At 37.9% G+C, this 23,985-nt stretch overlaps 2 protein-coding genes across 4 annotated transcripts; one reads left to right on the forward strand and one right to left on the reverse strand.

Annotated features, from left to right (window-relative positions):
* Positions 1-873: 873 nt before the first annotated feature.
* On the reverse strand, positions 874-14,444 carry dnajc12 (DnaJ (Hsp40) homolog, subfamily C, member 12). 3 transcript variants are annotated; one of them, XM_015347492.2, is made up of 6 exons: positions 14,359-14,444; positions 10,330-10,407; positions 6,643-6,721; positions 3,759-3,895; positions 2,202-2,364; positions 874-1,688 (listed from the first exon to the last, which is right to left on the reverse strand). In XM_015347492.2, the coding sequence occupies exons 1-6, from the start codon at positions 14,410-14,412 to the stop codon at positions 1,603-1,605; spliced, it is 597 nt and encodes a 198-aa protein (XP_015202978.2). In that variant the 5' UTR covers positions 14,413-14,444; the 3' UTR covers positions 874-1,602. The 3 variants fall into 3 exon arrangements, with proteins under 3 accessions (XP_015202978.2, XP_015202977.2, XP_015202979.2); XM_015347491.2 differs by having other exon boundaries at positions 3,759-3,898; XM_015347493.2 differs by lacking the exon at positions 14,359-14,444 and adding an exon at positions 10,497-11,460 and having other exon boundaries at positions 3,759-3,898.
* sirt1 (sirtuin 1) lies at positions 11,492-23,703 on the forward strand. Its single transcript, XM_006630789.3, has 9 exons — positions 11,492-11,858; positions 12,677-12,796; positions 13,066-13,304; positions 13,901-14,053; positions 14,379-14,526; positions 15,840-15,919; positions 16,107-16,293; positions 18,792-19,358; positions 21,246-23,703. The coding sequence occupies exons 1-9, from the start codon at positions 11,492-11,494 to the stop codon at positions 21,545-21,547; spliced, it is 2,163 nt and encodes a 720-aa protein (XP_006630852.2). The 3' UTR covers positions 21,548-23,703.
* Positions 23,704-23,985: the final 282 nt, after the last annotated feature.

A 23,985-nucleotide genomic window follows, 5' to 3' on the forward strand; every position in this document is an offset into this window, starting at 1 on the left:
TTATTCTGGGTTTTGTAACCCTGTCCAGCCCAACACATGCAATCTTGACAAGCTCGACGATATTATCAGAGTTCTTTATGCACATAAGAAAGACTAATGGTTCCAATACATATCCTTATAGAACTCCATCATGCACCTCACTCCAGAATAAAACAGTAATCTTATCTCTTGGAAGTTCACGGTTTTCTTTTCAATAACCGGTTCCCCATCTAAAAGCATGTTCTACGTTGTATTTCGATATGTAAAACTGTGACATTCACCGACTCCACATCATTTATTTGTTAAGAACAACTGTATGCGTAAAGCCATCCCTGACCATATCCATCCATTCATGCTTTAACTGCACTATCCAGTACAAGGTCGCAGCGGAGCCGGAGTCTATCCCAGCCAGCAACAGGTGCAAGGCAGGATACGCCCTGGACAAGACAATAGTCCACAGACACACACTCACACCAGGACCAATTTTCCCAGAAGCCAATGAACTTACCAGTATGTCTTTGGACTGTTGGAAGAACCTGGAGTACCAGGAAGAAACCCACAGGAACACACAGAGAATATACAAACTCCACACAGACTCTGGGAGGCAGCAATGCAAAGCATTGAGCCGCCCTAGCTGAGCATAAAAATACGATAAATCGGCGAAAGTATGGCTGTTTGGTGTAACGGATTGAGACACACATGGATTTATGTATCAGAAAAATTCAACTCGGATGGGCACTCCGACTGGATGGCTCATGCCACTAGTGGGCCTGGACCTGTCAGTACTGGACACATACTCCTCCTCTGGTCAGGCCTGTGTAGTTCGAGCACGAACTGCAGCCATCACCAGAGAGCCAAGTCTGAAATTTTGAACAGATAAATGAACCACTAGTGTTTTCAGTAAATACATTTATTGTATTGAAATGTCCACCCAATGTTACTAAAATGTCACATTTTGCAACAAAGACCAATACAAAACCTTAATCAAATATATAATAATATGAAGATATGATAATACTTTAAGATTAAAAAACTAGTACATACTGTAGGCATCTCTACTCATAGATATTCATATAACAACAAACAACATTAATAATACACAAAACACAGTCATCAATGCATAACAGGGGATTAATCAGCCTCATACAATCAAAAATAACTGATTACCAATAAGTAAAGATATAATTCATATGCATTTATGTGCCATAATGTTTTTATCAAAAGGATCAAACTCAATAAATACCCAAAAGACAAAATTAAAACTAAATGATTTGCACGACCTTTTCAGTGAAAACACATACAGATGCAGAATAATGTACTGGATATATTATTTTCCGTAATAACAACATCTCTAGATTTACCTTAAAATCTTTGGCATTTCCAGAAGGTTGGCTAGGGTAGTCCTAGCTCATTACTACTACTGATAATACATTACTGCAGTCACAAGTGATCAGGAAATGGACTTATCACATTGGTTTTTGTACAGCATCTATGCATTCGTCTATTCTTACACTTTAAGACTATTTACAGAGACAACGAAACTGTGAAACATTAAACCCAAGGCAAAGACGGACGTTGACAACTCAACTCTAACAAGACATCTCCACGAAGCATGATGTGGATTTAGATCTCATAATTTCGGAATTTCCTCAGAAGATCAGATGGAGTATCAGCTGACCAGCGAAAACGCAAGTGCCAGTAGTTCTCATCTGAAACAGAACATCAAATAGGTTATATTCCTAATATTACAGAGTCCAAAATAAACCTGCAAAACTACTTTGGCTTCAAAAGACAGAAAATGTTCTCATCCAAAACGTAAATCATAAAAATTCCTCTCAGCTTCTAATTCTATCTTAGCTTGTTTATTAAACTTTTATGGACAGTACTTCTATATTGGTTCATAAAAAAAGAACATTTAAAATATTTCTTAAATCTTTTTTTAAAGAATTCTCAAGGCTATTGAGCCAATCGCTCAATTTAGGCCAATAACATAAGAATAGAAATGAAAATCTGGATATCCAATCCAGCTGTGCTGCAAGCTATTGTGCTGTATTTCCATGAAAAAAATGCTCATTTGTCATTAGGATTTATATCGCATTCATTACTAAAAAGCTATTCAAGGCCAATGTAAACATTATAATAGAGAAAGGATATGCTGAAACGAATGGGGAGTTTCTGCATTCATAAAGAATGTGCCTGAGGGTTCGACACACACTACTCACTTGGGGATGTTGGTGTGTTAGGAGACTGTACTCCCTCATTACCCGGGGTCTTGTCTTCTGCCTTCCCCACGTGCCAGGCCTGCTCACCACTGCCGAGAGCAGCTTTCTCTTCCGGGCCCTCCAGCATGGGCTCCTTCTTGGTCTTCACTGCCCAGTGCATTGACTAGAACCCAAGTGCATCATACAAACCAATCACATGCATGAACCGCTTATTTTCACTTCATGCTCTCGTGTGTGCTCTGCATGGTGCTTTGGTACTGATTTTCGAGGACTGTACTACTGTATGGGCACTTCTATCAGAGAAAACAAGATACAAAGTTCTCATTTACATAAGATGCATTATAAAATTTTAGACTTTGTGAGTTGTAACAACATTAAGCATCTCCCTCCTTTTCAATTTTTTGTAAATGTTCAAACAAAGGGAGCTTGCTCACCATTTCTACTCATTTAATTTGAGAAATATTTACAGCTGGACGTGTACATCTTCCTTCTGGCAATCATCATTCCTCAACCAGAACGGATAGTGACATGGATATAATAGAATAAAACAATAAGAACATCCATAATAGAATACGAACTGGAAGCAACATGTTACTTGCTTCGCAGTATTTTGAAGTACCTTTTATCTGATATTTTTAAATATGAGAAAATTAGTTTTTAAAGCTGATGCTGATGGCTTCAACAGGCAACGAGAGTACGAAGGATTCATCAAAACATTATAATGAAAATTTGCATTTCTGCTCATGTGAAAATTCTCTTCACATTATAAAAATCCAAGTACCTGGTTTACAATTATTCATTCTTTCTGAAGAACCATCAGTCATTGCTTGACTGGATCAACATATGTATGAAATCCATTAACTGCAACACACATAGAATAGCTTACGTTTAACTACACAAAAGATCTGAAAATTATTTAAAAAGGGGATGCTTTGTAGACTGTATAATTCTTCTCTCATCAAAAGAGAGATGTACACCTCCTCTTACACTATGCAGACAAGCAATATTAATCATTATGATACTGAATGACTCATATTAGAGTAGGATGGTAACGGTAATTAAGATGTGGGTTCTTTCTCAAAATTAATAACAACAACACAGATAGGGTCAGTGCTTACATAATTTGCCTTTGCCTGGACTACAGTGTTAACTAGTAAGATTATGAAATCTGGTGATCAGTGATGAAAGATTCTGCAATTAATTTCATTTGTTTGTGAACTATTTGCACTTAATCTACAATAACCAATAACCCTGCTATTGTGAATTGGTCAGGACACTGAGTGGAGACGTTTGGTGGTTAATGACAATCAAAAGACAGAATTGTGTTGTTCTAAGTTTTGAAAAGACTATGATGTTTTTAAAATAAATGCAAATGAAAAGGGGCTTGGAATAGGATGAATGAGCACTCAATACATGTTAAGAGAAGTGTCTGCTAAACAAGTGTAAATCAATTATATTTATTAAGGATAAATTAAAAGAATCCCTTCCATCAGATTTGGAGAGTTTAGTCTGTATGTTCTGACCCGCATTTTGAAAAACTGGTATGTTAGTACTCACAGTTTTGACAGAGTCGCTGAGGGCTTCCCAGTCATGGAAGGGGACTGTGATTCTGCTGCGTCGCCAAAAGTCATAACGGGCTCTACTGTCTTCATTAGTCAGGACTTCTTTGGCTTCCTGCAGCTTTTGAAAGTTTTCTACTAAAAAGAGACAAAGACAATAACATACAAACAATGTTGTCCACAACTGCACTGAGACATTGATCATATTGACAATATATTTACACTCAAACCCCAGGAAAGAAGTTTTTATTGCCCTACCTTTTTAGTCCCTTGGTATTGGCAGCCATTTTGAAAAGTAATTCTTAGCAAGTTGTTTCAAACTTGGTGTTAAGTTGCATCAAAGTACACGTTCTCAAATTTATTTTACAGGTCAATATGTGTGCAACACTGCGAACATGAGAATATGCAAAAATGTTGTCTTTTCTTTTTAGTACAAGCAATATTTGTATCAATGCTGAGTAAAATATATTCACAGACCACTATACAGAGAGACTCTGGGTTGCAAACAATCCATTACCCATTACCCAAACATTTTAAGCACAAGGCATCATAGGCATCATACAAAACAGATAAGAATGTTGAAATGTTCAACTGTCCATTGTAACCTCTAAAAAAAACTTTTTCTTCAGGGCCCTTTATATCCAAGCATCTATTTCATGACATTTCTAAAACATAAAACCCTGTCAAATTTAAATGTGAACTGGCACTTTTTTGACAGACTTTTTTTTGCCCCCACTTTTGTTTTGACTGCAAGTTACAAATTCTAACAGGACTATTGCTTATTCCAGAGGAATTGTGTTTAAAATGTGTTTTAAACAAGGAGATGATTAAAAGAAATAGAGGAAAGTAAGTTTACAATAAGTAGGAGTTTAGAAAGGCCCATAAACTTAACTTCATATTATTGTAAATTACCTGACAGTCAATCTGGTATCTTTACCAAACTGAAGTTCACCTATTAAGAATGTATTATATCATGTACAGTGCATACTTAATGCATTTATTGCATATTTGTGAAACAAATAAGGCACCCTTTATAATATGCAGTTTTGCTAAACAATATGCAACAACAATTTCTTATTGAATTCAGCAGCAAGGTACAATCTTGATAATATTGCCCACAGTGATGCTCTGTCGAGGTGTTGTCTGAGAAAGAGATGTGAATTAATTACTTAAGGGTCATTAGATGGCACCATCAGAAAAGGGTGCTTTTGTTCTAGTGCAATTATGTCAATTTTCAAATATAAGACTCAAATATTTCACTGACAAGGTTGCTATGTTTAATGAGAAAAAATGGAGTGCCTTTGAAACAGAAACAGTCACTTTATTAAAAATATTATACTAAAATGTCCCTTCACATATTCCAAATTTCATGTGATGAGCTGTAAGAAACACAATAAGACAGTTAATAAGGAACATGAGACGTTGGGCTTTGCTGATAATCACAATTACAATAATTGGTTTTACTCTAGTTGTAATGATAATTTTGTTTCAGTCAGATTAACTGCTCTTCCCTTTACATAATAGCTTCCAATAAATTTTTTGACAGCTAATTTATTACCTTAAACTGTTATGAAAATCTATCATGAGATTGCGTGGTAACACTGTGGTATCAGGACTCATGTGTTTTAAATGTTATATAGTATAATGTTTCTCTTAAAACACATAGGATTGTAAATGTAAAAAACACAAAAATACCATAAATACAAATCAGGATTTAACACTTGCTTCTGCATTTCCTATTCCTTGGAGCCTCAACATGTACGGTATGATTCCTTAAGATGTTCCTTCCCTGCATCATAAATTACAATACTGTGGCATCTAGAAGCTCCATTAGTTGTCTTATGGACAGGAATTTACCAAAGGCTTGCAAACATAACGCCTTCAACAATGTTATATTGGTTTAACTAACAAAATAAAAATTAAACTGCAACCTTCAGGGATCCTGTGCCATGCATGCTACTTGGAAAAAACAAACCACATATCTTTAAATAATGGAGAACCAAAACTTTTTCAATGATTTAAGATTTATCAATGTATTAAAAACATCAACAGGATAAAAGGTACAATTCTGTTATGGATAAATATAGAAGATTGTTCTTTGTTTTAAAGGAAGAGGTTTGCAAAGGTAAAATTAAAACGATATTGTTCAGTATGGTCATAAGAAAAACAGTTCTCAAAGAGCTCCAATGACAGGTGGACTATTAGTTTTAAACAAAATTATTATTCAAGCATTTTCCCAGACAATTGGCTGCAATTACAGCCATTTTCCCTTCACTGTATGTTTGGCATCAATGGCTCCCTTAGTCATGGCTGTCACTCACATCACATTTGTCAGGGCTCATCTCCCATCAAGTAAGGAATGAGTACCAAATCCTGAAGGTCATGAATTTCACATCTAGATGACTGTACCCTGTACCCTAGGCCAGATCTTGAATAACACACACTTCCTGTACCCTGGAACATACTGTGGCGATGCATCTGAGCCCAGTGAAGGGAACAATAGATGCTGTAAGAGAAATCAGCTAACCCAATAACTGCAAAAATAATAAATCACAGTAAAGAACTTCAGATCTACAGAATTAGTCTACATCAGTAGTGGACATTGCAGCTTCATTGACAATAGGAAAGGAAGAGGTCAGTTTTACAGCATCTGTTTCAAGGGTTAAGGCTTGCATTTCAATCCCAGCTAGGGCAGTCTGGGACTGCAGTTCTGAGGCAGGATCAAAAGTTAATTTCAACTGCAAAGAAGGAGATGAAAAAGTGAAAATATAAATATTCACACTAAATGTGAACACATTTACTTGTCACCGTTTAAAATGTTATTCAGTTACACTGCTTAGTGCATGTGAACATTGCAGAAAACACAGTAGAAGAGTAAATACCTGCTTTGGGATTTTCCGGATGCTTGTCTGGGTGACATGCTAGAGCTCTGACTTTGAACTCAGCCAAGATCTGGTCCACCTAGAAAAGAAAAAAAATCATTAATGTTCCTTTGACAGAAATGTAAATCATATAAAAACAACAAAAATGTTTTTTTTTTTTAACTTATCTGGGTGGCTTTACTGATTCATGCAGCGATTGTCAGTTTTGTGCACTACTGTGTACACAGTTGGAGCACTAATTCACACCTCAGTTTAACAGTACAACTGGATACTTTCCAGTATTCTGACAAACGTAGGGATATTTAACATTATTCCAGTAAAAAAAAAAAGATTTCTGGTAAAATGTAACATGTAACAAATGTAACGTGAAGCCAGCAGCCATATCACCCTGCAACTCACAACTGGCAACCCACTGAAGCTAAGCAGGTGTGAGCCTGGTCAGTACCTGGATGGGAGACCTCCTGGGAAAAACTAAGGTTGCTGCTGGAAGAGGTGTTAGTGGGGCCAGCGGGGGGCGCTCACCCTGCGGTCCATGTGGGTCCTAATGCCCCAGTATAGTGACGGGGACACTATACTGTAAACAGGCGCCGTCCTTCGGATGAGACGTAAAACCGAGGTCCTGACTCTCTGTGGTCATTAAAAAATCCCAGGGCGCTTCTCGAAAAGAGTAGGGGTGTAACCCCGGTGTCCTGGCCAAATTTCCAATTGGCCCTTACTAATCATGGCCTCCTTATAATCCCCCTCTATGAATTGGCTACATTACTCTGCTCTCCTCCCCACTGATAGCTAATGTGTGGTGAGCGTTCTGGCGCACTATGGCTGCCGTCGCATCATCCAGGTGGATGCTGCACATTGGTGGTGGTGGAGGGGAGTCCCCATTACCTGTAAAGCGCTTTGAGGGGAGTGTCCAGAAAAGCGCTATATAAGTGTAAGCAATTATTATTATTATAATTCACTATTGTCAGTCTTTGCTCCATTTCTTGACTAAGCTTGCTTTCTTCTTGTCCTATGAAACTAATAAATAGCTATATTTTTATTTCATTTTATGCAACTGGTTTAACTGAAACATTTCCTAACAAAATGTATAATCTTAAGTCAGTTCTGCAATTCCGATTACAATACCTTGGGAAGAATCAATTGGTCCTGTTTTGGCAACACAGCAAAAAAAATACCATATTTGTGCTTCTTTACAAATTGGAGTTCACGTGCAACATCTATGCATAAAAGGAATGACATCAAACCAGAGACACAAGTAAACACGTCAGTTTGCGTCCTTCTAGCTTCTCTCATACATACAATCTACTTCCTTTCTTGTCTCAGAGTCTTATCAGAAATGTTTTCCATTGATTTGCACCTGAAAGGATTATCTATGAGAAAACTGCTTGCTTTGAAGAAGAGTGGAAACAAGCACTCTGGTGAATCTAAACGGAGAACAATCTTCATTGTGTGCAAAGCCAACGTTGTGCACGTCATATCTGCAAAATGCTTGAATGGTCCTGAATTATATAATTTGTATGCATACCCATAAAGGGTGGAAAATGGTGTTTATTTCGCTGGTGATATGCAAATTAGAGAACTCTAATGACATTATCACACTTTTTCCTGCCTATGTTACATAAGGTTTGAAGAAGCGGCAGTGACCTTGAGTAAATGAAAGAAATCCAGGGAACCATGAGCAGAATGTGTTTTGTTGAACGTCAACAGACATGAAATGACGTTAAGAGCTGAACAGCCCTCAGTTTTCTCAGATTAGAGTTGTGCATAGGTGTCAGGGAAGCTGATCTGCAAGTGTCCAGAACATAGATGGGTTTGGTAGACTGAAAAATCCACACATATTGTGATGAGACAGACTACGGTTTAGGGCACCTTAAGGCTGCTGTTTGTGTGGCGTGAGCAGAGTACAGTAGATGCTGAGGAGTGCTGTTCAAACTCAATAAATACCCAAAAGACAAAATTAAAACTAAATGATTTGCATGACCTTTTCAGTGAAAACACATATAGATGCGGAATAATGTACTGAATATATTATTTTCCGTACTAATAACATCTCTAGATTTACTTAAGATCTTTGGCATTTCCAGAAGGTTGTCTAGGGTAGTCCTAGCTCACTACTACTACTGATAATACATTCCATTTCCTGATCACTTGTGACTGCAGTACTTATCACATTGTTTTTTGTGCAGCATCTATGCATTAGTCTATTCTTACACTGTAAGACTATTCACAGAGACAAAGAAACTGTGAAACATTAAACCCATTGTAATTACAGTGTCCAAAAAACACACCCATCTCATCCATGTGCTAGACAGCCACTGTGTACTGTAGCTGGCTTCATGCCTAATCATGACTAGAAGCTTCTGGAACTCATGATGCTACATCTGTAATCACAAGCCGATAGCTGAGAGGCTTGGTGAAAGTGCTGATAGACAGCTGTGTGGGACATCTTCAATCATGCAGAAGCTGCACACCAGCTGCACTCTGAACATTCAAGCTGCAGAACACCACTCCAGGTCTCAGAATGGGACCTTAATCGATTGACAAGGATGACTGGGCATTTAATTCACCACTGCTGACATTGTGACTTCCCATTTGTCTGTTTTACTGTGGAGGGAGGGAGGTTAGATACAGTAAATATCTTGGCAAATGAACTCTTGTAGTCTGGACAGCTGTTGTTTGGGTCTTCACAGGTAAGCTGGTCATCAAACATTTGTGGATCTCAATGTATTTTATCGTTTAATTTACAGAGTTATTTTACACTGAAATATGTAGTTTGTGACAGCATGTAGTGCGTGAAGAAATTAGCAAGGACATTTATATCATCTCACCCTAACAGCCAGTAATCAATACTAACAGAGTGTAGTTAAATATAAATAATTACTTTCACTTCTAGTTTTAATTAACAACATGGATTTAAATTAATCATGGGCAGAACATCCTCAGTAAGACTTTCTTAGTTTTTTTTCCTCTCCAGAAATTAGCAAACAGTGAAACTGTGTACTCCAATATAACTTTTGTCGTTTAAAAACATCAATTTCAGGAATCCCAAAGCTTGAGCAGATCACCAATACATCATCATAAATAATATTACAATAAAACGGCAGCATTACCCCCAGAAATCTATAAAAATGGCAGGGTTGTTCATTCTTTTCTGTTCCATGTAAATGATACTTAGGCAAAGAAGGCGTATTTTAGAATATTTTCAACAAGTACCAATTAAAACAGGTACAATCGCTTGCAAAAGTCTACATTTCCACTTACTGTCATCAATCAAAATAACTAAACATCTTCTCCACTTCCTGTTAGCTTACAATACAATGACACAAACACTGGTTTTCCATTGAAGGGATTTAAAGAAAACCAACGGGTGCTATTTCGATGCACGTTGTATATCCTTCACACCGATGGATATGTTCAATAACACAATGAAGTTTATCTATTAAAAAAAGAAGTGTCTCTCTCCTTTATCCAATTGCTACAGTACCACCAGAAAAAGACGTGAAGAAAAAAAAACATTTTAAACATCTACACAGATGTTTAGTGTTTAAATTAGTTTCTCTATCGCCATTCAATAAACTTTTAAACTGAAGATGGGTCTGCAAAATGGCAACGTTAGTAGAAGTTATTGACTTAAAACAGGGAAAGCAGTAAACCAATTCAACACTTCATTTTAGCTGATTTAAAGCTTACCGAAGACAGTTCATCGCATCCAAGCAAACCGTAGTAGTCTTCCAGATCTTCAGGTTTGCAGTTCAAAATCGCGTCCATCTGAAGACAGGTAAGGTTTACCAACACTAATCAAGATACGCGTAGTTCAGTACCAATTGCTTCAAATATGAGCAATGAAACAACTTTACCTTAAACCTGCTAAATGTAGCCTATCTTATGACTCAGAAAATAAAAAAAAAATCATTCCAGTTCTTTCACGCAACGGTCAGCTGATGCTTTTGAGCATTTTGATCCAGAGTTTATTGGACCAGCGACGGTGGGAGGAGAAAATACACACTGAAGGGGCTTTGACTTACATTACACAATGCAATTTGGGATATGTAGTCGAGATGTCCAGTACATCTCCTGCGTTGTACCTAGAACCTGTTAGTATGTCTATTATCCCGCTTCGTAAATTTTAAGTTAGGTCTTTTAGTTTACATTCCGTATATCAGGCAAAAGTACCGTAGAGTGTGATTCAAAATCTCGCATCTAGCAATCACTGTTTAACACCAGTATGTATGTTTTAGAGCCGATATCGGTGCACAAAACCCTTTATAGCACCTATCATCATCTAACCGAAAAAGATTAAGCAATAAGCAACGTCCTTTATCATGATTAAATGTGATATACATCTTTAATTCAATAAATATCAGAGACACAGTCATCCCTGCTTTCCATACTTGCTCGCCTCCGAGCCTATAAAATAACGGAAGCCATTTGCCAACAACGCCTGTGCCTTTCAGGCAGATACATAACGCTTAAACTTAAATTTGGTTTGATGGCCGAGATGAATCATAGAATAAAGTTGCAATGGTTATTAGTATGATGGATTATAGAGAGACGTATAGATAGAGAAAAGTCTTGTGATGAAGCAAGGCGTTATCCGTTAGATACAGCCACGGTACTACATTCTTTGTCAGCCCCGAAGGCGCCTGCGCAGTCGCGTCGTTCCGCCCCTGGCTCCACTCTAGTCACATGACATCGTTTGTTGTGGTTGACGTCATCGGCTGGTAGCGGTGTCGCGTGGGCCACCGCTGGAAGAGATCGAGTCACGTGGTCCGTTTAAATCTCCCATCAGCTGTCGTGCACGGAAGATTTCTATGGTCGAGTCTGAGCGGCGAGGAGCCCGAGTGAGCTAAAGATGGCGGACGGAGAGAATATCCTCCTAAACTCCAGCGCCAGTGGCTTCGAAACAGATGAACCTCTGCCTAAAAAGCCGAAGGTGGGATTGGCGTTTAGTTACGGGGATAAGGCCGCTCAGATCGATCAGGAGAGTGGGATCGGGGCCGGCGAGACTGGGGCGGCGGCTGCCGTAGCACCAGCAGCTGCAGCGGTGTCGGCGGCGGCGGCGACGACACAGCGGCCGGGGTTGGAGGAGGTGGTGACGGTGGGACAGGCCTCGGCTGCACCAGGAGGAGACAATGGGCTTCTGGGCTTGGAGCTGCAGGAGGGGCTGGGGGAGGAGGGAGAGAATGATCCGGTCGGCGGTTCTGCTGCAGAGCGACCAGGTACGGAGTTCTCCGCGATCGCTGCTCACTCCTGTCTGGTCCACTTGAATTAACGTGGACAGTCTAATACAGTCTGTAGAACTTTTCACAACTCTACCGGTGGATAAAAATTACATAATAAAAAAGTGCAACATAAATGCCGTGCAAGGGTAACCATTCTGCACCAAGCGTACCTATTTACCCGCCATGTACAAAAAACTCCGAAAACTTAAAATTCTGCATAGTCTATATTGAACATACATTTAATATAATATTCGTGATTTAAAATTGAGAGTAAAATTTAACGTAGCATTTTTCGTGTATAACTTTAAGGATTAATATAGGGCCATGTATTTCTGAAGTGGGCATCGCAGTTTTGTACAGAAAATTAACTAATGCAATGATCAGAACGTGCACATATCAAGAGTATGGCAAGAAGGTTTTCTTACGATTTACTTGCAGGAAAGTACCAGTGCGTCTGGGGTGCATAGTATAAGGTTATTAAAGTAATTAAATAACGGTTTATATAGACGCTGGATTCTTTACCGAATAATCGTGATTTCCTCATACAATTTCACATCGAATTATACCCGTCTACTTGGCGCTTTATTATAAACTCTACAATCAATTAAAAAAAAACACCAGAATCAGTCACACCTCTTTCCTGTGCATATATAATTTGTAAAAAAAAATCTGCAGATTTCCTTGTCAGTCTTTCAATTTTTCAGACATGGCGTTGAAGATGTTTCCATTATTTTGTGATTAACTGATTTGTACAAACTCAGTTAGGTCAAGACAGAGCCGTGATTCAGTTTTCTTACTTTTGTTTTTGCTGACAGAGTACATTGATCTCAATGATGAGATTCTGCCCAATGGATTCCATTCCTACGATTGCGATGACGATGATGACAGATCTTCGCACGCAAGTTCTAGTGACTGGACACCTCAGCCCCAGATAGGTATGGCTTTTAAAATAGTAATAAACAGTTGTGTCAGTAACGCAGACATTGTAGTTTTATTCAGAAGACAAGAGTTTGTGTATGGGTTTTAAATTTCATTCTTGCAGACAAAAATGACAGTTGCATTTAATTTTTTTTTGAATATGAGATTCCAGTTGAAGTATTGCTGAAGTGGAAGACTGCTTTTGGAAATTAATTTAATAGGTTTAAGAGATATTAAGATTGTGTCAACTGAAAAATTGATTCAAGTCAAATATGTTTTGTTTCAGGCTCCTACAGTTTTATTCAGCAACACATTATGAGAGAAACAGACCCTCGAACGATTTTAAAAGACCTTCTCCCAGAAACTGTTCTTCCTCCTGATCTGGATGATATGACACTGTGGCAAATAATAATCAACATATCGGAGCCTCCAAAAAGAAAGAAACGCAAAGACATCAACACCATGGAAGATGTGGTCAGGTTACTGCAAGAATGTAAAAAGATTATAGTTTTGACCGGAGCTGGGGTATGTAATTATTAGAAATGTCACTGAAGAAATACTAGAAAGGCTGTGTTTGTCTTAAGAGCTACAGCGGAGTACATCGTTTCAAAAATAATGTAGACATAACTGTATAGCACATAGCAAATTCAGGCAAATGTTACTGGAAAAGCATATTGTGTAAAGCTTTTTATAATCCTATATGCCTCTCAGTAACTCTTAATATCACACGGACTTACTCCAAAACCTACATCATGAGCTTAAAATGGTGCACTGTTTTAGGATTGTTGGATGTTAAAATTTGGTTAAATAACTAAAAGCTGAGCAGAAATTCTTTGTAGCTGGGAGCTGAATCTCCTCCTTCATTGAATTTAATGGAATAATAAGAGGAAATGCTGTAATTGGGGAAAAAATGAGAAAATCTAGGTATTTAAAATTATTGTATGCGCAGAAGGAGCGGACACCAACAGGATTTTTCCTTCTAATGGAATCTTGAGGGTGTTTTCAGTAAACCTAGATATATCTTTCTTTAACATCATTACATGGGTCTTTTGAAATAAGTAATTTAGTGTTGGATTTTATGAAATGTGAAAAGAGCTGTAAACATTTCTTTCTGACTGCAGGTCTCGGTGTCCTGTGGAATACCTGACTTTAGATCCCGTGATGGCATTTACGCGCGGCTTGCGATTGACTTCCCCGATCTTCCTGATCCTCAGGCGATGTTTGACATAGAATACTTCAGGAGAGATCCGCGACCCTTCTTTAAGTTTGCCAAGGTTTGTTCATTTAAATGTAAGAGCGCCTTGCCTATGTCACAGATCGCTGCCGTCATTATTAAACATGCCAGAGTGACTGTGACTTGTGTTATGAATAAATATTTTACATCCAAAGCATTTTTTGCTTACTTTTTTGGGAAATTGCATATTAACATGTACATGCACCAAAATCACTACATTTTGAACAGGAGATGATTAAAAGTATAAGAAGAAATGGTCTCCATTTTTGGGGTGTGTAAAATGTTCTAAAATTATTTGAAACATCTTACATTCTCTATCAAGGGCGGAGTTTTTGGGTTACTTACAGTGTGTTCTGCTCTCTCAGGAGATCTATCCAGGACAGTTCCAGCCGTCGCCATGTCATAAGTTCATTGCAATGTTGGATAAGCAGGGGAAGCTTCTTCGAAACTATACTCAGAATATCGACACACTGGAGCAAGTGGCTGGAGTACAAAGGATCATACAATGTCATGGTTAGTTTACCGTCCGTGATGCGTTTAATACATTTAAAATACAAGTCATGAAAATTTTCAGATAGTAGAGAAACCTATAAGACAGAGTTGCAGTGTCCCTGAAGGTTTTGGGGCCATGAGGTCTAAACTAGGATTTTTACCATGAACTCGAATAATAATTTCTCATGCAAAGGTCCAAATGAAAACCAAACAAACAACTCGTTGCTGAAGTTACCAAAAGATAGGGAGCAGAATAATGGAGACTGCACTACATGACGTGTGTGAAAGTAAACCTTTCATCAGCACCAGGAACAGGAAAAACAGAGTATAAATTGGTCTCAAGTGTAAAGGTGAATCACAAGAGTTTAGTAACTGCCTTATGAACAGGTGAGACAAAGATCAACCTTTACCAAAAGTGACGGAAAGGTAAAATTGTGGATAAAGAAAGGAACTGCAGATGTTTCAAAGAACACCATCTCATTTGGGAAGCAGGGCAGAGGTATTGACAAGCTACAGGATATTAATGCTCTGGAACTGGCTCGTTCATCTTTATTAACATGAACATTATTAACGACTAATAATGGCAGAAGTAGCAAAAAAGTCTGATGATTATAGGAACATTTTGTCTGATTATGTGGACATTCTTCCATACATATTGGGAAGCAATTCAGTATACAGCAAGACAATGACTCATGCCATATGGCCAATCAATTGATCATGTATTTCACATGCTGAAAAACCAATTGAAGTGCTATCAAGAACAGGCAGTGGTTGCAGCAAAGACTTGGCAAGGAATCTCAAAGGATTATACAAAGTTTGGGGAGTATAATAGGTCTCAGACTTCATGTAGTTATTGCCTTTAAGGGATATGCATCCAAATACTGTTGGCCACTTAAAACCACTGAATTGTTTTTGTTTTAACTTGAATATTGTTTGAAATGACCCAATAAGATACATAAAATGTTTTAATTTTGCTATCCTAATACTTCTGAAAGGCAATGTAGTAATAATTAGCTTATTTCCAGAATGTCTGTCTGGATGACATTCTAGAGCTCTGACTTTAAACTTGGCCAAGAGTTTCAAGTTAATAGTATTATAAGGAACTGTAGGTCCATGCATAATGTTGAGGAGAAAATTACTTCATATGCTGTCAATTCAGAAAACAACTGCATTCAATGAATTGTACCAGAGGCAATAAATAGTGCTATAGAATGTTGATTCTTTGAAAGAAAATAATCCAGATATATACCAGATGTTTTCTGATTGCCATTAAACTGTTTTATATCCGCTTAATAATTAACAGTGCATTAACGTGGCTTTTAATTTTGTTACAGGGTCTTTTGCAACAGCGTCTTGTTTAATCTGTAAATACAAAGTTGACTGTGAAGCTATTAGAGAAGACATTTTTAATCAGGTATGGTTTGAACATACATTTGTGGTGCAGTAAGGATGCATTTTAAAATTACAACAAAGTTATTAGTGTAATTATAATTTTCAGTTGTTGCTAATGGATTAATAGTCATATTTCTTTGGCCATGGTGGTTTTAATGTAAATGTTACAAAATCTCTGGAATCCCAACTTTTTTTCCTTATGCTCCTAGGTTGTACCTCATTGCCCCAAGTGTCCACCTGATTTTCCTCTTGCCATCATGAAACCAGACATAGTTTTCTTTGGAGAGAACTTACCAGAACAGTTTCACAGAGGCATGAAACATGACAAAGATGAAGTGGACTTGCTGATTGTCATCGGATCTTCACTGAAAGTGCGACCAGTGGCTCTTATTCCAAGTATGTTACTAAAGCAGTTCTAATGCTACATCGCTTTGCTGGAAAAGAATGCTTTTGAAGGCTTCTAGGCAATCCCAGTCTCACGCAATACTAAAGTAAAGCAGTGTGGCAGTAAGAAGAACAGTAGCAGTTTGGAGTAAAGGACACAAAGCAGCAAATCAAAAGAAATAAAGATGGTAAAAAAATAGAGGGAGGCCAGCATGAATTGTTCAAAATCCCCATTTTGCCATACTGAGTTGTATTTTCACTTCAATGAGAGACCTGGAGTTAATTGGCTAAACAATTTACATTGTACCCATTTCTGCTATAGGCTGTACAGTGGATATAAAACGTTTACACACCCTTATTCAAATTACAGGTTTTTGTGATGTAAAGCCAGAAATCAAGATAAATCATGTCGGGCATATTTCCATCTTTAATTGTGTTTTGCAACCACAAGAGAAAAACACAATTATTACAAAAAATAATTGAAAATAATTCCTCTTCATCTTCAGCTTTCTGACAGAGGTCAACAGGTGTTGTGCCAAAATATCTTGATATTTGGAGCTAGTCATTATCCTATCTATCTTGACTAGAGCCCCTGTCCCAACTGAAGAGAAGCAGCCCCAAAGCATGATGCTGCCACCACCATGCTCCACAGTAGGTATGGTGTTCTTTGGATGATGATGTCTATGTGCCAAACATATCTCTTAGAATTAAGCCCAAAAAATTTAACCCTTGTCTCCTTAAACCTTAAAACATTTTCCCACATGGTTTGGGGTGATTGTATTTTTTTGCAAAATTTGGATGGGCTTGGATGTTCTTTTTTGTAAGAAACGGCTTCCGTCTTGCCATCCTACCCCATAGCCCAGACATGTGCAGAATACTCCCATATTGTGGGAGATTGTTGTCACATGCAAGAAGTGACCAGTACCTGCCAGAAATTCCTACAGCTCCTTTAATGTTGCTGTAGGCCTCTTGGTAGCCTCCCTGATACGTTTTCTCCTTGTCCTGTTATCAACTTTGGAGGGTGACTCTTGGCAATGTCCCTGTGGTGCCACATTTTCTCCACTTATTGATGATAGTCTTCACAGTGCTCCATGGTACATCCAATGCCTTTGTGAACTATGACTATCCCAGTAGGATGCAACCACAAAAGTTTCAAGGAAATCCTACAGGAACAGCTGATTTTGATTTGGGGTTGATCAGAATCACTTTCATTGATGGCAGGTGTGTGCTACTTACCTTTGGACATGATTGGAATGCGATTGGTTAACTCTGAACACGGCTACAGCCCCTTATAAAAGGGTGTGCACACTTATGCAACCAGGGTGTTGTAGGTGTTTTAATTTCAATTATTTTTCCTAATAATTATCTATTTGTTGGTTGCAAGGTCACATTAGAGATGGAAAAATGTCTGACATGATTTATCTTGATTTCTGGCTCTTCATCACAAAAACCTGCAATTTCAATAAGGGTGTGTAGACTTTTTATATCCACTGTATATCAGTCTGAATTGAAAGAATAAAATGACAATCAGACAGTTGTTGTGGTAAATGCAGAAATGTTAGCATCTCAGATTTGAATTGTAGTATTTTAATGAGAACACTTAATTAGCCAAACAGATATCAAATGGCTGTAACGTGTTCTACAGGCCTCACATTGACAACCAAGAAGAAATGGCAGCCAGATAGTTTGATTTACACAGGCACACCACTTTCACATACATTAATCCTAGAAGTCTGCTTTAGAATTGTGAATTTTAAAGTTATTAAGAAAGTGTTCATGTACAAACATGAAAAAAAAAACTTGAAATACACCAAATTTCAATTCCATTGGTGTGACAGTGGCACAAGCAGGTCAGGCTGCCATCTTGCTGGATGCAAGACCCTGATTTTCATCACCCATTTAATGACTTCTCTGCTGTCAGTGTACCTGTCTAGTACGAAGCTGGTCGTCTGCCCAGTCTTCAAACACAAGCATTTGTGGAAGTGTGAAAAAACTTTATAGTTACTAGAGGATTCCATGCCTTGGAAAACACCTATTTTCTTTTCCCTGTTCCACTTTCAAACTTTTACCCAAAGGTTAAATTTTAATTTCAGTGTTTTGATGGGGCCCATACCATTTGATGAGTTATGCTATTGGGATTTTAAAAAAACACAGATTTTCTAACCTTTTTCCCTGCTAAGGTCCCTGAGGTCTTGTGAAGTTGACACATTTCATGCTCATGTATGCTCGTTCTTTACAACCTATTTAAAATGACCATTTCTACAGGAAAGTGGAAAAAGTAATTAAAGAATTATATTTTTACCCTGCTGTCATTGCTAAGTAATGGCTCATTTTGCTTTTGAAGTTTTTACACATCAGTTCCCAGTAAGTCTGTGAATTAAACTCTTTTGAAGGTAAACTGAACACGGTATTCATTGAAAGAATCTTTAACAGAGACCCTCATTCTACTCCATATTTATAGTGTTGGCTTTATGGTTATTTCATTTCCAATTTTTGCTTGTGTTATACAGGCTCAATTCCTCATGAAGTGCCTCAGATTCTGATCAACAGAGAACAGCTGCCCCATCTGAACTTTGATGTGGAATTGCTTGGAGACTGTGATGTTATCGTTAATGAACTATGCCATAGGCTAGGTGGAGACTATGAACAACTGTGCTACAACCCTTTAAGACTTTCAGAGATTACAGAGAAACCCCCAAGGCCACAGAGGGAGTCTGAACTACAGTTCTGCGACCTGCCACCCACCCCCCTCGAGCTCACTGAAGACTCTGGTTCCTGGGAACAGACAAGCGAGCCCACCCACAACTCTGTGGGAACTTTGGAAGAATTGACTGGAGATCGGTTATCGAACAAAGGAGAGCCTACCTCTGAGCTTGCAGTGGACAACGGGATGGAAAACTCCTCAAAAAGCAGGACTGGGTCTTCTGGGGACAGTGGAAAAACTGAACCGAATGAGTTGCAGACTTCAAAGACTGAAGATGCCCCTGGATTGGGAGAGAAAAATGCAGATGTAGAAATTCGCAAAAGATACTGGATGAGCAGATTTGGCAGAGAGCCAGTCAGCAAACGCCTCGACAGTAAGTCCAACCTCAATCAGCATAATATAGCGAACATTAAACCGACTGTCTTTTAGTGTATTGTCTGCTATATAATTAAAAATTAATTTATTTATAGTAACTCGAGAAGTAATGGCTTCAGTGGTTGATTTATCTTTTGGATAGTTTTGTTAAATTAACTTTACTGAGACCCTTAATCATATTTAATTAGTTGAGGAAAAACTCAAATATCTTTTTGTTCTTTGAAGGGAATCCACATTCTCTGCTTCCTTCCAGTTTCACATTAATTGAGCTGCTGAAAAAGAAGAATTTTAGAGCTTATGTCTCTAAGCCTAAAACCAGGGCTAACAAGTATATTGAGTGAGTGCAATTGATGTGTGACTGCTTTCAGTTTGACCGTGGCTGCTATGATTTAATCAATGGAAAGTCACCATCAAAAACTGAGTTTGGAATTCAACAACAAAATAAAAAACGGTATAATTAGAATCACCAGGAAAGTAGTTGATTAGTATTGGCTTCATAATAGGGTGAAATTTTAAAAGCAATCTTTTTGTTAATCAGTCACACTCCATCACAATACAATTCAAAAGCATTTATGAACACCCTAAAACGATTTTGTCTTGTATCCATCAAACAACTTAAGAACTTTAAGCTATCCAGCATTGTTGTCAAAGCTGATGTCTAGCCACATCCTGAATGGTGCCAGGTTCAAATCCTTGGGTCGATTAACTATTGGGAACCAAGAGCTAGATAGGTTGAATGGCTTCCTCTAATTTAGAACTGTTAGAATTTAACACTTGTTACTTTACCTGCAAGAGTTAATCTTATTGAGTTGTGGCGGCTGAGCAGCTCTTGGTTTCTTAACCACAGGCCCAAATGATTTAAGTTACTGGCATACTGAAATGTTTCATAGAATATTGTTGGCTCTATCACTCACACATTTCGATCTAGTGAAATATTTATAATCAATTGTAAAGAATCTGGAGCCAAATGCAATACTGATTCTTATATGGAACAAGTAATAGGTTTATTCCATGCTGAAAAAAAGAAGAAAGAGAACACAACGTTTCGGCCGTGGAGCCTTCTTCAGGTGTCACCTGAAGAAGGCTCCACGGCCGAAACGTTGTGTTCTCTTTCTTCTTTTTTTTTCAGCATGGAATAAACCTATTACTTGTTCCTTTGCAGCCTACGCATGCTGACGCAGCTACCCACCTGAACTACTGATTCTTATATATTTCACATACCGTATATGAACTCGATGCATAACTTCCAGAATCCAGTAATATATACACATCTTGATTATAAAATTCATTTTCTAATGACTGCTGTATTTTGCACAGTTCAAAATTGTAGCATTTTGTACATTGGGGAAAAAGGATATGGAATTATCATGAGAAATACAAATCCAATTTCTCATGTATTGTAGAGTAAATGGACTAAAATTCTGACATGTAAAACAATTAAAGGGATCTTCACAAAGGAAACAGTGTCAGAAAAAAGGCGTTAAAGGAATAATTATTTGAGTTTAGCGCTTGCGCTTGCTCACTGTAGTTTTGGAGTCAGGAATAGGCACCACGTCACAGTCATACAAGGTTGCATGAGCAGTCTTGAACAGTCAGTGAGCACAGGTCATAAAAGAATGTTAACTTATCCAGATTAATCGGTCAGTTAATCCAATAAAGTCATAGTTGATCTACAATGAAAATCGGTTCATACAGGCTCTGTAGGATCAAAGTTCCTGACCGCTGATCCAGGAAAGTCCCACTGGTGAGCACGGTTCAGCATGGTTATCTGGAAGACTATTCAAAGCATTTTCGGCCCGAAGCATTTTTTTAAACCCACCAAACTGCATCAAATCTATGCCGGTGCAACAATGTCATTAACTTTCATTCTTCTGTCCTGCGTTAGATTCACAATACCTGTTCCAGGCACCAAATCACTACATTTTCCAAGGAGCAGAAGTCTACTCCAATTCCGAAGATGAGTCTTCGAGTTCCTGTGGAAGTCACAGCGAGGAGTCATACTGCAGCCCAGGAGAGATGGGGGAGGACGACAGCGATGGTGAAGAGCTCTATGGCCGATTAGAAGAGGCCGAGGATGGAGAAGACTGTTTGAGGAGCAATGGAGAACAGCTAGAAAAGCAAACCAATGACCGGGAAATCCTGAAAGACAGTATAGCTGAGGATGTTACAAATATGACACCGATGTGATAAAATCCAGCGCCTGCTTTTAACTGCTACCTGTCCACCAGCGTTGGTAGTCTTTACTATGAAAGTGTACTTCATTGCTTTCAGACAGCCTAAGGAGAAAAATAACCTAAAACAGAGCTGTCATGAACCTTTTGTTTGGGGGATGGCAACTTCATCAGGGGGCATTTTTTTTTCCTCAAGCATATAGATTAAAGATTGTAGCCAGTCTAGGTCTCACATTAGGTCACCATTCATGTTTTTTTTTTGTCAGCATGGTACAACACATTTGATTGTTTTAGTTTTTTTGCACTTTCATAATTTCGTTTCATCTCCCCTGTAAGATTGTAAGCATGCCGCTAGATAGCGAATGGCAAGCATTTGCTTTCAGATTTCTTCCGCTAACGAACACATAGCAGCTAAATCAAAAACAAAACAAAGCCATGTCATTGGCAGCAGGATGAAAAAGGGAATGGCAACAGTAGACCAAAGAACAGGGTTTTTCCATACCAGAAAAAAAGATGAACTATACATTTTCATTAAATCTTTGTCGCTTCTGGTCTTTTGAATTTCTAAATATGTCAACAGAAACACTGGCATTTTTTTCTAAAGACTTTGGCAGCTACTTTTTATGGTAAATATACTAGTATTGTTATTTTTGTATTTTGTGATACTCTAAGGCATACTCAGCAAGAGTAGGTGACTGGTTTAAAAAACTGTCTTTGAAAATATAGCACTTGCAGTTTGTAGACATTTTACGCCTTATATGGATTTACAGAATAAGCTGACACTGTGTCACTGATTACTGTGTCTGAGTTTTCCTTTTAAAACAAACAAATTCCTGTGGAAATGCAGTAATGGAATGTTTCTCCAAAGTGTCAATAACACCTTTTGGATGTGGACTTAATTAGCACAGCTAATAACGTGACTTGTAAAGTGTTTTGGAAACATGTGCCTGCTTTCTTATCTTTTAATATAACATTGGTGGCTGTAAAGTTGTGCTTAAGGATGGCCGTCACTGTGGCACAAGCTCACATTAATGTTAAAATACACCTTCCCATAAAGCATTTACACTGCCAAAATGTAAATTATGCAAGTTTTTTTTTTCCCCACATATTAGTGAGGTTCTTTTAGGATTAACATTGTGAAGTGTTTTACAAGGATCCTGTAGCTGCAGTGCTACGCAGATTCACAAATTCTCCAATTTTGTCTTGGGAACAGCAGACGAGCACAGAACAGATGTGATTGTGGTAGTGTGGCATAGACTGGAAATGCAGATTTGCAATTGGGCATCCAGGGGGAGACATGCATCATAAGAATCAGACCTCATAACCATTTGTTTATGATCCAGCATGTGCATTGACCCATACTCAACGATCAGCACATTTGCCAAATACAAAAAATAGCCTCTCATATAAGAGCATAAACATCACTTATATTAGCCTTCTTTAAGAAATCATGGTACTTTCAACATTTGTATTAAGAAATGTATGTATGGACACACTAGAATCAACCCCTTTTTCTGTTTTACATTGTGTAATTTATTTTATTTTATTCCTTTAGGCAACACTAACATCCATGCTCAGTTGCCAGTTACAGTTTTGGGGTTATACAAGTTTTTTTGAGTCCAGGAGTTCCCATTTGTTTCCTTTTGCTGCATTGAAAAAGCCATCTTTCCATTTCTGACATGCATGAGGCTACGAGTCACTTAGGTTCAAGAACCTATTGAAATCACAGTCTGGTTTTAAGTTATTTTTTACAAAGAGACTTTCTTTATTGCTACTTTGTACTGTATATATGTTTTACATAATCTACTGGTGTAGATTTTATAGATACCAACTAGTTAGTGTGACTTCAACTTCTCTGCAAAATGTTTAAAATACAGGAGCAACATTTTCTATTGTTCTGTTATTTTTTATGTACGGTTTCAGAAATGGCATGGCAAGAAAAGCCCCTTTTCCAGCAAGTTTATAAAATGCATAAATTCTATTCTGCCTTTCTCTCGCTCTGTTCTGTCATGCTTATCATTTATGATTTGTCAATGAGTTTTATACAGGTTAAGAGCAACTTGTTCTAAAGCCCGTCTTGAGTTATACATTTTTTATTTTATGTAAACCAGTATAAAGCAGAAGACATATTTGAATTTGAAATATAATGCAATAAAGTGTCTTGACATATAAGCTTTGATGTGTTCAGTATTCTTTTGCAGGATGGCATTGCAGATGTTAAGTCTTTCTTTACCAACCTAGATATTCTCCTGTTTTTAGACTATCATCTTTATGATACTGTAAATTCACAGAAGTAAACTAAGCTTGGGTTGTCAGTTCTGTCAGAAGTGTAGGATTCGTGGAGATGACCATCCCTTTGTCTTTAGAATATTTATCTTTAATTATTATCCTATCACACAAGCCCTCCTAAACCTGCTCTTTAGGATCCCAAAGTCTTCTATGTTACAGTATATT

The sequence above is a fragment of the Lepisosteus oculatus genome, chromosome 4 (genome assembly GCF_040954835.1).
Source record: "Lepisosteus oculatus isolate fLepOcu1 chromosome 4, fLepOcu1.hap2, whole genome shotgun sequence".
NCBI lineage: Eukaryota > Metazoa > Chordata > Actinopteri > Semionotiformes > Lepisosteidae > Lepisosteus > Lepisosteus oculatus.